The sequence below is a fragment of the Tachyglossus aculeatus genome, chromosome 23, assembly GCF_015852505.1.
Source record: "Tachyglossus aculeatus isolate mTacAcu1 chromosome 23, mTacAcu1.pri, whole genome shotgun sequence".
NCBI classification, from domain to species: Eukaryota; Metazoa; Chordata; class Mammalia; order Monotremata; family Tachyglossidae; genus Tachyglossus; species Tachyglossus aculeatus.
This window is the reverse complement of record NC_052088.1, coordinates 14,842,280-14,857,051: the sequence shown is the minus strand read 5'-3', so window position 1 is coordinate 14,857,051 and position 14,772 is coordinate 14,842,280. Positions and strand designations below refer to the sequence as shown.

The 14,772-nt window shown below is 49.4% G+C and overlaps 1 protein-coding gene across 1 annotated transcript; it reads left to right on the top strand.

Annotated features, from left to right (window-relative positions):
* Window positions 1–2,202: 2,202 nt before the first annotated feature.
* On the top strand, window positions 2,203–4,270 carry TMEM174 (transmembrane protein 174). Its single transcript, XM_038765826.1, has 2 exons — window positions 2,203–2,925; window positions 3,053–4,270. The coding sequence occupies exons 1-2, from the start codon at window positions 2,321–2,323 to the stop codon at window positions 3,162–3,164; spliced, it is 717 nt and encodes a 238-aa protein (XP_038621754.1). The 5' UTR covers window positions 2,203–2,320; the 3' UTR covers window positions 3,165–4,270.
* The last annotated feature ends 10,502 nt before the right edge of the window (window positions 4,271–14,772 follow it).

The following is a 14,772-nucleotide window of genomic DNA, read 5'->3' as shown; positions in this document are numbered from 1 at the left end:
CTCTGACTCCAAAGTCCGTGCTCTTTCCACTGAGCCACGCTGCTCCTCTTCAATGGGTAATAATAATAATGATAATAATAATTATGGTATTTAAGCACTTACAATGTGTCAAGCACTGTTCTCAGCAGTGGGGTAGATACAAGGTCATCAGGTTCCTGTTCCACAAGGGGCTCACAGTCTTAATTCCCATTTTATACATGAGGTAACTGAGGCACAGAGAAGTTAAGCGACTTGCCCAGGGTCACACAGTGGACAAGTGGAGGAGCCGGAATTAGAACCCATGACCTTCTGATTCCCAGGCTTGTGCTCCATCCACTACACCATGCTGGTCGGGAGCAACTCCCAACTCCCAAATCAGCCCTTTCACCTAGGCACTTAGGTGCACACACCCTCCCGTACAACTTGCATTCATATCTTCTATTCTCTATTACATCCCCAACTTCCCCATGCCTGTAATTCATCATCAATCGTATTTATTGAGTGCTTACTGTGTGCAGAACATTGTACTAAGCGCTTGGGAAGTACAAATTGGCAACATATAGAGACAGTCCCTACCCAACAGTGGGCTCACAGTCTAAAAGACAGTTTAATTCAGCCCAGCAACCATTTCCTCCACTAGACTGTTAGCTCCTCAACCACAGGGATCGTGTCTAAGGTTTCTACCGCGTGTTCAGTACAGTGCTGCACTCACAGTAGGCCCTTGATAAATAACTATCGGTAAAAAGAAGAGTAACATAGTCCACAAAAGTGACCATTTACCACGTATTGCACACCCATAGTGTGCTCATTAGGGAAAGGTTTATGATGTATTACTTGGCAAATTCCTTCTGGAAGAAAGCCAGAGCTGTCATTTCCAGCAGCTCGAAGGCCACCTCCCAGTAGGCAGGGGAGCTAACAATAATAATAATAATAATGGTAATAATAATTATGGTATTTGTTAAATGCTCACTACGTGCCAGGCACTGTACTAAGTGCTGGAGTGGATATGAGCAAATCGGATTGGACACACTTCCTGTCCCATGTAGGGCTCACAGGCTCAATCCCCATTTTGCAGATGAGGTAACTGAGGCACAGAGAAGTGAAGTGACTTGCCCAAGGTCACACAGCAGACAAGTGGAGGAGCCGGGATTAGAACTCGACTGGATTACTGCATCAGCCTCCTCTCTGATCTCCCATCCTCCTGTCTCTCCCCACTTCAATCTATACTTCACACTGCTGCCCGGATCATCTTTGTGCAGAAGCGCTCTGGGCATGTTACTCCCCTCCTCAAAAATCTCCAGTGGCTACCAATCAACCCATGCATCAGGCAAAAACTTCTCACTCTCAGCTTCAAGGCTGTCCATCCCCTCGCCCCCTCCTACCTCACCTCCCTTCTTTCCTTCTACAGCTCAGCCCGCACCCTCCGCCACTCACTTCCTCACTGTGCCTTGTTCTCGCCTGTCCCGCCATTGACCCCCGGCCCACATCCTCCTCCTGGCCTGGAATACCCTCCCTCCGCACATCCTCCAAGCTAGCTCTCTTCCTCCCTTCAAAGCCCTACTGAGAGTTAACCTCCTCCAGGAGGCCTTCCCAGACTGAGCTTCCTCCTTCCTCTCCCCCTCCGCCCCTCCATCCTCCCGCCTTACCTCCTTCCCCTCCCCACAGCACCTGTATATATGTTTGTACATATTTATTATTCTATTTATTTTACTTGTACATATTTACTATTCTATTTTATTTTGTTAATACGTTTTGTTTCGTTGTCAGTCTCCCCCTTCTAGACTGTGAGCCCGCTGTTGGGTAGGGACCATCTCTATATGTTGCCAACTTGTACTTCCCAAGCACTTAGTACAGTGCTCTGCACACAGAAAGTGCTCAATAAATACGACTGAATGAATGAATGAATGAACCCATGTCCTGTGACTCCCAGGACTGTCAGTAAAGTCAGTCATGAAGCCAGTGACGGTAGCAGCATGCCCAAGCCATAGCCTCTTCTGAGGTATTCATGGCCGGGGCCTCGGCACCCTCCTTCCAGAGACGGGATGGCCTCCTGAAGCCGTGAGCCGGTGGAAGAGGATGAGACCCTGCGCTTGCGGTCAACCATTAAGGGCGACCCCGTTCATCACCAACAGCGCAGAGAGGCAGTGAGTCTCCGGATTCAGGCTTCACTTCCCAGACCTTTATTCCACTAAACCCGGTTCAGTCCTCCGCCTGTCATAGTCTGTTAACCCCGGGAGCACAAAGTTCTCGTATGCCTAATCGGAACCCGTGACTCCTTCGGTCCCTGCGACCATCTCCCCGATCCCGCTCTCCCTCAGCTAGAGGGGTTCCATCTGGGCCGATGGAGCAGAGCGGCAGCCACACGGAAGACTTCTCTATCAACGTGGCTTCCGTCACACTGGGCTCCCCCAGCTCCGCCGACGTCCAGGTGTCGGACGACGACAAGGCCGGGGCCACTTTGCTCTTCTCCGGTGTCTTCCTGGGCCTGGTGGGGATCACGTTCACGGCGATGGGCTGGATCAAGTACCAGGGCGTGTCGCACTTCGAGTGGACCCAGCTGCTGGGGCCCATCCTGCTCTCCGTGGGGGTGACCTTCGTCCTGATTGCTGTCTGCAAGTTCAACATGCTGTCATGCCAGTCCCACATGGACAGGGAGGAGAGGCCGGCCGAGGGGGACCCGGCGCCCGGGGGGCCGGCCTTCGTCTTCACTGGGATCAACCAGCCCATCACCTTCCACGGGGCCACCGTGGTGCAGTACATCCCCCCTCCGTACGCCCCCGCAGGTGCTGCCCACCTGCCCCTGGGGGCTCTGGCCGCCCCTGGGGTGCCAGTACCCACCCCAAGCCCCCCACAGTACTACGCCATCTACCCACAGGACAACGCGGCCTTCGTGAACGATGACGAGCCCTCCTGGCCTTCCGTGTTGCTGGCTCCTGGCGATGGCAGGTAGGCGTGCTGGGCCTGCCGCTGTCAGGGAGTTGGGGGGGGCATTCCCAGCCTGCGGGGTCACCGCCTCCTGGGGCTCCGCCTGCCCTGTGCTGGGACCCACGTGTGCTCTCTGCTCCACTTTCAGGTCCTCCCCGGCGGCTAGACAGCTCGAGGAGGCCCCACCAGAGGACAGCTGGACCTGTTGCTACTCCCCTCCCCCTTATGAGGAAATCTACCCGGTCCCACACAGAGACTGAACTTAGGGGGAGAATGGGGTCCCGGAGCTGTGGTTGCACGGACGTGTCCGTGGTCTTACTTCAGAGGCTTTGAGGCTGCAGGTCCTCCCAGGGGTCCCGGGGGGCTGGGCGTGCACTAATTCAGGAAGTTGGGGAGGGATGGGGAGGCATTTCCTTTGGAGGGGAGAGAAGGATTTTGGTAGGGACCACCACTCCAGCCCAGGAAGGTCCACTTAAGGGTCCTCAAATCTCACCAAGCCATTTCATCCCATTGCCCCAAATCTCCCCAAGGCATGGGGACACAAGCCCTCCCCACCCCACAGTTTTCCAGCTGACTGGCAGAGGAGGGTAGAGCCCCCTAGCCTTTTTCTAATCTTCTTTCTCCTCCAGTGGGGTCAATATAGGGTCTCCCTGGACACCCAGGAGCCCCCTCGAAGGTTTCTAAGTGACTCTCAAGGCTGGGAGCTAAGACCATGCCCCTAGCCATGAGAGCAGCCAGAGTGAGCTGGATGGATTCTGTTTCAATAAGCTGGTCTGAGGAGAGGACACTGGGTGCCTTGGACAGTGAGGATATTTTGCTGCTGCTATTTCCCCTTGGGGTGGTGAAGTGATGTCAGTGACCCTGGATACTTAAGAAAATCAAAATTTAGTGGAAGGAAGACTTTGGGGCTTGCAAGCAACAGGGGAGTCAACTCTCTTCTGAAATAAAGGTTTCCTAAAACCAACCCTGTCCAGGCAGTGTTTTGGCTCCCTCCCTGGCAGATTCTCCCAGCAGAGAAGGGAGATGGGAAGACAGGGGTTAGACAGGACTGGGGAAAGGGAAAGGATGTGAGGGTTATGGAGGGGCAGGGTCAGCTTCAGGCAGTAAGCCAGGGGAGCAGCAGCTCAGGAAGCATCAGAGGGAGAGGCTGACTATGGAATGGTTGAAAGTTTGAAAGTGCTCAGCTTCCCAGGCACCTGAGTAGGGAACATGGGCTTGGGGGTCAGAGAGCATGGGTTCTAATCAATCCCAGCTCCGCCACTTGCCTGCTGTGTAACCTTAGAAAAGCCACTTCACTCTCTGCAACTCAGTTACCTCATCTGTAAAACGGGGATTAAAACTGTGAGCCCCACGTGGGACAACCTGACTGCCTTGTACCTCTCCCGGCCTTTAGAAAAGTGGGAAACCTGATTGCCTTGTATCTATCCCAGCCTTTAGAAAAGTGCTTGGCACACAGTAAGTGCTTAACAAATACCATAATTATTATTATTAATGGCTCTGGAGCAAGGGTATGTGTGTGTGTGTGGGTGGGTGCGTATGTGTGTGATGTGTTAGGGGACACCTTTATGGGTGTTTGTGTGACATCATTATTTACACATGCAGTATAACTTGTTATCATGTGGACTGGGAGCAGGAGGCAAATTTTTCCCCTCCTCAGGGTGACCAAACATCTGAAGCCATCCCGGTGGAGATGGGGAGACTCGGAGCTTCCCAGTTACCTGGCTGGCACAACACCCTTCCTTTGGGAGGGGAGGGATGGCTGCTTTCCCTCTACTCCCTGACCAGGACAGTTCAGTCTACCTCTGCTGGCAGAGGGCTTGCAGACGGTCCGGTCTGCTCCCCTTTCCCTTCCCCTCCCTAATCTGTGGCAGAGGTATGGGATATTGGTCTCTCGTAGGTCTCCCCATTGCCCACTGTCCTCAGCGGTCTCCACCACCCCCTTCCCCAGTGACCTTTCAAAAGAAGGACTCGGCCAACTGAACTTTCGGACTTAACTCGCTCTTTCCTTGCTGTCTTGTTCATTGTTCGCCCTGACAGGTTGGATTTCAATGGAGCAAAATAGGCTCTTCTTTTTCCCAAGAGAAACCTTTTTCAATTACCTCACCTAGGAGGTCCAGAGAAGAGAGAGAGAGAGAGAGAGAGAGAGACAGAGAGACAGAGAGAGAGAGACAGAGAGAGAGAGACAGAGAGAGTGGGAGAGACTCTTTCTACAGACACAGCCAAGGCAGAAGTAAGCCCGTTTATTCATGTGTTTCTGGAGTGGGAATATTGAGTAGTTCAGCAGTCCCACTGGCTCCAGTAGCTTTCAACAACTACACTGTTATTTCTAAACAGAACCCTAGTGATTGCATTCTAGCTGGCCAACCCAGTTTCTAATCAAAGCCATTTTAGTACAACAATTTAGGCAGGCGCTCCCAGGGACCTATTCTGATCCAATCCACTGACAGCAGTCAAAAGGCCTCAGTCAAGCTCTTCCTAGCTTGGACAGGGGAATGAATGTCTCCCTCACTGGGGCGTTGAAGACACTAACTAAGGGTTTGAGGGTGCTGTATTTGTAGCTAAGCTGCATCTCAAATGGGAAGCATTGCACTTAACCCTGAATGATCTCCAAGTGGAATTATATACTGTGAATGTGGATTTTTTAAAAAGCTCTTATGAGCTGTGAGTCTGCCAGCTTGCTTCCTCTAACCTCCGCCCATTCTGCAGTACCATGCCATCATTAAAATAACCTGTGGCTAGGGTGGCCAGTGGCCTGTTTCTTCTGGCCAATAGCCTGGTTTCCAGCTGGTCGGTCCCCTGCCCTGTACTGCTACCCTTTCCCGTCTGACTTTTTATTTTCCACACTGCGGCTCTGATTCATTCATTCAATCGTATTTATTAAATGCTTATTGTATGCAAAGCACTGTACTCTGATGCGACACAAGGGAACACTCACCCTGACCCAGGAGAACGCAAAGACCTCGGGGCAGGTTGGCCGGGGTGGTTCTCTGGGCTCTCCTAAAGAAGCACTCTATGATCACCTGAAATGGCACATATGATACCATTTACCATGACATTGACCTGCAAGCCTAGCATAGAACGTGTGTCAGCATGTATGTCTCCTTGCCTGGTATGTATGGGGACTGTTAGCAACCACCTTTCCTGAAACAGTGACCATCTCCAGACTCTGTTGACCATGAGGTCTCTCCACATTACACAAATCTTGGGGTTTCCTATGCAAGTCACTCTGAGAGGGCCCAAAAGACCTCCCCATTTTATATCATCCCCCCACTTCTGTGAGTCCTAATACCCTAGAATCAACTTCTACTACCACTCTGGTGCTCTGTCCACTTTTTCACCTTTGAAATAATACCATTATTAGCAACAGCCTCTTTAAACACAAACGCAATGCTATACCACTTTCCAAAAACATAGAAACTACAAGAAAAAATTGTACTGCCCCCAAATCAAAGGAAAAACTGCTCGAAGTCTCCCAGACTTTCCGACATTTTGCCCTTTGCTGGATTTGGCAGGAAGGAACCGACTATTTTAGGCAGGTGGTGACCATTTATAGCATTTCAACTCCCCAGAAAAAATAATTCTCAAGGTTTTTCATGTCAGATAACCTCCAGCCCCTGCTTTCTGAAACACGAAGGTAGTCCTGAGAGAGAAAAACACACACCCCTTTCAAGGTATGTTAAAATATGGTGTTGGCGGAGAGAAGGTGGTTCCAGAAAGATGGGGTGGGTGGAGGCTGTCCATTGGGGAAGAGTCTGAAGGCTCAGAAAGCCTTGGCAATTCAGCAATGTTGGCTCTTGCTGAAGAACGTGGGTCTCCTCTGGGGTCATAAAACTGCACTGTGATTTTCATAGAGGTGACCTCCAGCTTCCTGAGCCAGAACGTGAATTCTGAGCCAGAATATACAGCATTAGAGAAGGTGAGTTGTTTGATGTTTAGATATTTGTCCCAGTGGGGTCTGCTGCTACTGAAACCTCAAAGCCATTCAATTCTGCGACCAGACCACAGGGAATAGGGGGCCTGGGTGAGAGAGTATGGATGGTTCGGTTTAGCACTGTACTAAACGCTTGGAAAGTACAATTCGGCAACACATGGGACGGTCCCTACCCAACAACGGGCTCACATCACGTCTTGTGTGCCGACCCCAAGGGCTGTCTCTGCGTTTAACCGCTTAGAGGCCGCCTTGCTAATCAATCCCCCTCCAATTAGCACATGATCACTGCTGGGGTTAATTAGCTTTTGCTAATGGGGCTATTAGCATTTAGACCCCGGGGCGGTTCCCTCGCAGCTGCGGGTTTTGGGGATGGGAAGGCGAGGGGTGATTCTCCCCCTGCAGATTTGGGATTTTTCTCCCTTTCCCGACACCCGGGGCAGCTGAGGAACAGTAAGGGGGAGCGGGATGAAGCTGGATGGCACAGTGGGAAGTCTGGTGAGACCAGCAATGACGAGCAGGACAGGGAAAAAGGGCGAAAGAGAGAACATAATTTATGACTAAGCGCTTAGTACAGTGCTTTACCCACAGTAAGCGCTCAACCAATACGATTGAATGAATATCTGGTGGTGGGACAGAACTGAACTGACGTCCGGGGGAGAGGGAGAACTGAATTTAACTCTAGTTGCGGGGATGAATTCACATCGCGACCGGTTGCGGAAGACGGCTGAATTCACGTGCAGTTGAGGGGAAGAACTGAATTCACGTGCAGTTGAGGGGAAGAACTGAATTCACGTGCAGTTGAGGGGGAAAAAATGAATTTACATCCAATTAAGGGGGAAAATTGAATTTACATCCAATTAAGGGGGAAAATTGAATTTACATCCAATTGTGGGGGGAAAAAATGAATGTACATCCAATTGTGGGGAAAAATTGAATGTACACCCAATTGTGGGGAAAAAATGAATTTCCATCTAATTGTGGGGAAAAATTGAATTTACATCCAATTGTGGGGAAAAACTGAACTTACATCCAATTGTGGGGAAAAATTGAATTCACATTCAATTGTGGGGAAAAATTGAATTCATTCATTCATTCAATCGTATTTATTGAGCGCTTACTGTGTGCAGAGCACTGTACTAAGCGCTTGGGAAGTACATTTGCATCCAGGTGCGAGAGAACTGAATTTACACCCAGTTGAGGGGGGAAACAATTTACAACCAGTTGAGGGAGAACTGAATCTTATGCCCGTGGGCGGGGAAGGCTGAACTCAGGCCCAGTTGCGGAAGCAACGTTACTCAATGGAAAGAACACGGACTTTGGAGTCAGAGGTCATGGGTTCAAATCCCGCCTCCGCCACTTGTCAGCTGTATGACTTTGGGCAAGTCACTTAACTTCTCTGGGCCTGAGTTACCTCATCTGTAAAATGGGGATGAAGACTGTGAGCCCCCCATGGGACAACCTGATCACCTTGTAACCTCCCCAGCGCTTAGAACAGTGCTTTGCACATAGTAAGCGCTTAATAAATGCCATTATTATTATTATGGGAACTGACCTTCCGCCATGTCGCTTTCTTCCTCCGTCGCTGCTTCTCCAGTGGGTGGTCAAGGGGGCCTCCTCCAGTGTCTTTGGGCCACCGGGCCCTTGGTCCTCAGAGCCTGAGGCCCAAAGGGACAGCCCCAGGCCCCAGCACGGTCTGTGTGGATGTGGGTGGTACAGTCCAGTTGAGGGAGAACTGAATTTTATGCCCGTGGACGGTGAAGGCTGAACTCAGGCCTAGTTGCAGAAGCAACGTGGCTTAATGGAAAGAACATGGGCTTTGGGAAGGAACAGTCCTTCCTGGCGGGTCCGGTTGGGTCCATCAGGTTCGGCCCATCCCGGGAGCCGCTGCTCCCTCCGGGAGGAGGCTCGGGTTGGGATGTGAGCAGCTTGAGCACAGCCAAGCTCTGGCGAGGAGACACGAGGCCGCCTCTTCACCTGGCTGCGTGACGAGGGGCGAAGGCCCAGCTGCTTCCCGCCCTGCTTCCCCTTCTATTCATTCATTCAATCGTATTTATTGAGCACTTATTGTGTGCAGGGCACTGGACTAAACGCTTGGGAAGTACAAGTTGGCAACACATAGAGACGGTCCCTACCCAACAACGGGCTCACAGCCTAGAAGGGGGAGACAGACGACAAAACAAAACATGGGGTCAGGTGTCATCAGAATAAATAGAAGTAAAGCTAGATGCACATCATTGACAAAATAAATAGAACAGTAAATATGTACAAGTAAAATAAATAGAGTAATAAATCTGTACAAACATATACGGGTGCTGTGGGGGAGGGGAAGGAGGTAGGATGGGGGGGGGAGAGGAAAAAGGGGGCTCAGTCTGGAAGGGCCTCCTGGAGGGGGGAAGCTCTCTTCCCACCCTGCCTCCCCTTCTACTTCCCGCCCTGCTTCCTTCCCAGCTTCAATCGTATTTACTGAGTGCTTACCGTTTGCCAAGCACTGTACTAAGCTCTTGGGAGAGTACACTGTAACAGACACATTCATTCATTCATTCAATCGTATTTATTGAGCACTTACTGTGTGCAGAGCACTGTACTAAGCGCTTGGGAAGCACAAGTTGGCAACATTTAGAGGCGATCCCTACCCAACAATAGGCTCACAGTCTAGAAGGGGGAGACAGACAACAAAACAAAACATAGAGACAGATGTCTACAATTCTGCTTCAAGCTATCTTTGGCTTTTTGGGTAACAAACTCACTTCCCTGAAAATATGCTGTTCAAACCCCCTAATGACCAGTCCCTGTTTTGTTTTTATATATCCATCTAGAACTCCTAGAGAGTAGTAAAGAATGCGAATTATCCCAGTGGCAGGAGACACTTTTCAGAGATAAATATCTCCACCATTTTATGTTTTGTTGAAATTGGAGAATAGTTCACAAAGATCCTGTACATTCCTGCCCACATTCCCACTCTGCTGTCTGCCCTGCTTCAATCATTTATTCATTCAGTTGAATTTATTGAGCACTTACACTGTGTGCAGAGCACTGTACTAAGCACTTGGAAAGTACAATTTGGCAACAGATAGACAATCCCTACCCAAGAGGCTCACAGTCTAGAAGGTCAATAGTATTTACAGAGCACCTTACGGTGTGCAGAGCACTGTACTGAGCGCTTGGGAAAGCATAATATAACAATAAACAGACACAGTCCCTGACCACAGTGAGCTGTCTAGTGGGGGAGACAGACATTAATATAAATAAATAAATTATAGATATGTAAGTAAGTGCTGTGGGGCTGGAACAGGGGATGAATAAGGGAAACAAGTCAGGGTGCTGCAGAAGGAAAGGGGAGAAGAGGAGAGGAAGGCTTAGTCAGGGAAGGCTTCTTGGAGGGGATGAGCCTTCAATAAGGCTTTAAAGAGGGGGAAAGTAATTGTCTGTCAGATATGAAGAGGGAAAGTGTTCCAGGCCAGATGCAGGATGTAGGCGAGAGGGCGGTGGCGAAATAGATGAGATCAAGGTACAGTGAGAAGATTAGCATTAGACGAGTGAAATGCTTCCCACCCAGCTTTTCACTCCACCTCCGCTGTGGGAGGCCAAGTCAATAGGGTTGTCCTGGTGGCACCAGTCCCCAGGAAGGAGGCCTAGCCTCCAAAGCAGTATTTGGTTCCAGAGGAAGATGGTGATGGTTCTTCCAGAGCCGTGGTTCCTGGCCCCTGCACCAACCCTGATCAGGGCTGGGGCACAGTGGTACTTACTCCAGTTACTTTGGTGTTTGGAGGGCATTGCCCTGGGCCCCCAGTATCCCTCAGGCCTCATCCATCGTTACAGCACAGTGACCTCACTGAAGACTGCAAGGTCCTAGATCAGGGGAGAATGCTCTCCCTCTAAAAATGGGCAGGATGAATTTTCAGCTCACAGCTAGGAAGAGCCCATGCCAATCTCCGCCCTAACTTTTACTACCAAAACAGAGGAAAGACATTTGGGTCCAAATCAATAATATTTATCGAGCACCTAGTGGGTGCAGAAAACTGAACTAAACTCATTTGAATATACAACAGATGGATGTAGGAGGCACAAACCCTGCACAAGAGGCTTTCAGTCTAACAAGGGAAACATGTAATAATTTACAAATAGGAGGGTAACATGGTTACATAATAGAGCTTATAAATGTAAGTAAAGAAGTGCATTGGGAAAGTGTGATGGCAAAAGTTCTGAGATATGACCAATAAAACTTTCAAACAACCATATTTATTGAGTGCTTACTCTGTGCAGAGCACTGTACTGAGCGCTTGGATGAGTACAATGTAATAGCGTTGATACACGTTCCCTGCCCTCAGTGAGCTTACAAGCATATTCATACTCTGTGTTTCCTAACCATTAGGAGATGACTCTGTCTTGTTGTTCCGTGCAAATAGAGGAATTCTGCAAAGTGTAATTTCAGGAAATGACCTGGCCTCTGGTCTGGCTAAAAAATAACACGGATTAACTTTTTGTTGTTCTTGAGTGACCTGGTCTTCCCACCCTGCGGTGGCCGCAGGGGCCACCGTCGCTGGCAAATTGCCCAACCGTCTCTCTTTGACTGTGAAGGTCGGTCACCTAACACAGATGGGCTGCTGCAGTAACCCAGTGCCAGCCACTGCAGGGGGAGCAGGGGAAGGGCCTGAAACCGGCGTGAGGCTTTGTGTTTGCATAGTGAATTCTGAGTTTTACCTGTCCACACTTTGACCATACCTACCCAGGACAAACCCAGGATAGCAGGTTGAAAAAATTTCCATGACCTCAGTTTGAGTGGTAACCACTCTAATGGTGTTTGAATTCTGAGTCAGCTAATGTTAAAGGAATTTGGGTAGAATACTGTTAGCCGCAGATCTGCACAGCAGGATGGGAAAAGACTGCACTGAGCTCATGGATCCAGGTTATTTCTGCCTGGAGAGCTCCTGTCAGTCATCTAATTAGGTCAGAAACTGCCCCATTGCCAGCTGCCAGGCCTGCAGGGATGCACTCTCATCCCCTCCTTTTTTATGGTATTTGTAAAGTGCTTACTGTGTATTGAACACTGTTCTAAGTGCTGGGATAGATGCACGTTAATTAGGTTGGACACAGTTCCTGTCCCACAAGGGACTCACAAAGTAGGAGGGAGAACAGGAGAACTGAGACACAGAGAAGTTAAGTGACTTCCCCAAGGTCATATAGCCAGCAATTGTAAGGATTAGAACCCAGGTCCTCTGACTCCCAACCCGTGCTCCCCCCACCCCGACCAACTATGCCATCAGCCCTACTGGCCCTCTGGAGACTTCAGGAGGTCTCTTGCAGGGAGGGGAAACAGGCTGGAGGTAGAAAAGCCTCAATCAATCAATCAATCAATAATATTTACTGAGCATCTACTGTATCTGCATTAAGCACTTGGGAGAGTTTAAAAGGGGTAGCAGAAATAATCCCTGTCCTCAAAGACCTTATAATCTAGTGGGGGAGGCTAACAGAAAAAACTCCAAGGAGAAGAAAAAGGGAAATTGTATATATCATTAAAGTGCTTAACAGTAGAGTACGTGAGTACAAGTGCTAGAAGTGGCTGTTGAGGCCATAAATGTGTAGTTGGAGCATAAGTGCTGAGGTGACAGTTATCAATCAACAGTATTTGTTGAACGCTTACTGTGTGCACAGCACTGTACTAAGAAGCGCTTGGGAGAGTACAACAGAATTAGCACACGTGCCCTGCCCATGATGCGCTTACTGTCCAGAGGAAGACAGTAAGATAGTATCTAAGTAGGAAGATAGAAATCAGGAAAAGCCTTCTAAAGGAGTTGTGACTTCAGTGGGATGCAGAAATGCACCCTATCCACCAGGCAGATATGGAGGTGACTGTCAAGACTCTGGACTGGGACCCAAAGTATGAGACTACTTGGCACAAACTCCACTTCTTCTGGTGTGAGCTTTGTAGTTGGTGGGGGGGGGGGGGGGGGTGTTCCCTGGAGATTTGGGCACCAACTAGACATACCAAGAAGGTGAGGGCACAATGGGGTCTGCTGCTGTTGATTTCTCAGGGTTATTCTGCTCCGTGACCACAGACTGCATTTGTTCTCCTCACCAGCCATCTGGACATGCTTGCTGCTGGGCCCAGGAGGAGCCAGGCAAGAGAGTGTGGCTGGATCTGTGCAACCATCACAGCGTGGCTCAGTGGAAAGAGCATGGGCTTTGGAGTCAGAGGTCATGGGTTCAAATACCAGCTCCGCCAATTGTCAGCTGTGTGACTTTGGGCAAGTCGCTTCACTTCTCTGTGCCCCAGTTACCTCATCTGTAAAATGGGGATTAAGACTGTGAGCCCCACGTGGGACAAACTGATCACCTTGTAACGTCCCCAGCGCTTAGAACAGTGCTTTGCACATAGTAAGCGCTTAGCAAATACCATTATTATTCCTGCAAAAATAATGCACATACTTGTCTTCTTGCAACAAAGTATATCTTTCCTCTTACCCATTTGGATCTGAGTAGCAGCCAGAAAAGACGCACAGCTCTATTTTCATGACCCAGCGTACAACCACACAGAAGATTTTTAAAGGCCCCCACACTTATGGAGGCAACTCAACTAGAAGCAGTGTGGCTCAGAGGAAAGAGCAAGGGCTTTGGAGTCAGAGGTCATGGGTTCAAATCCCTGCTCTGCCAACTGTCAGCTGTGTGGCTTTGGGCATGTCACTTAACTTCTCTGTGCCTCAGTTACCTCATCTGTAAAATGGGGATTGAAATTGTTGGAGCCCCCCCCGTGGGACAACCTGATCACCTTGTAACCTCCCCAGCGCTGAGAACAGTGCTTGGCACATAGTAAGTGCTTAACAAATACCAACATTATTATTATTATCTCTGAACCAAAGGCCAATTCTACTTCAGCTGCTTTATAGTATACATATGTATATATTATATACTAATAGTTATAGAGTGTTGCGGAATAGTGTCATATGAGATGAATTTCTGGTGGATGAAAATGTGATACTGCAAGTGACAAAGGCTCAGACCCTTTGCGCCCCCTGCTGGTTGCCCGATATCACAGCAGCAGATCGATCTGTTTCCCTCCCTCATCCCATTGATCTCCCCATTGGTCTCCACCATCAATCAATCAATCATTCGTATTTATTGAGCGCTTACTGTGTGCAGAGCACTGTACTAAGCGCTTGGGAAGTACAAATTGGCAACATATAGAGACGGTCCCTACCCAACACTGGGCTCAGAGTCTAGAAGATATAATAATAATAATAATGGCATTTATTAAGCGCTTACTATGTGCAAAGCACTGTTCTAAGCGCTGGGGAGGTTACAAGGTGATCAGGTTGCCCCACGGGGGACTCACTGTCTGAACTCCCATTTTACAGGTGAAGGAACTGAGGCACAGAGAAGTTAAGTGACTTGCCCAAGGTCACACAGCAGGCATTTGGCGGAGTCAGGGTTTGAACCCGTGACCTCTGACTCCAAAGCCCTGGCTCTTTCCACTGAGCCACGCTGCTTCTCTAAGTGCTTACTATGTGCAAAGCACTGTTCTTAGCGCTGGGGAGGCCACAAGGTGACCAGGTTGTCCCAAGGGGGGCTCACAGTCTTAATCCCCATTTTACAGATGAGGTAACTGAGGCCCAGAGAAGTTAAGTGACTTGCCCAAAGTCACACAGCTGACAATTGGCGGAGCCAGGATTTGAACCCATGACCTCTGACCCCAAAGCCCGTGCTCTTTCTACTGAGCCACGCTTCTTCTCACGTACAATAAAATCTCTCTACAATAGTAACTGTGGTATTTGTTAAGCACTTATTATGTGTCAAGTGCTTTACTAAGCGCTGGGGTAGATACAAGATCATCAGGGCCCACAGTCTAAGTAGGAGGAAGAAAGGGAATTGAATACCCATTTTGCAGATAAGAGAACTGAGGAACAGACAAGTTAAGTGACTTGCCCTGTCATACAGAAGCA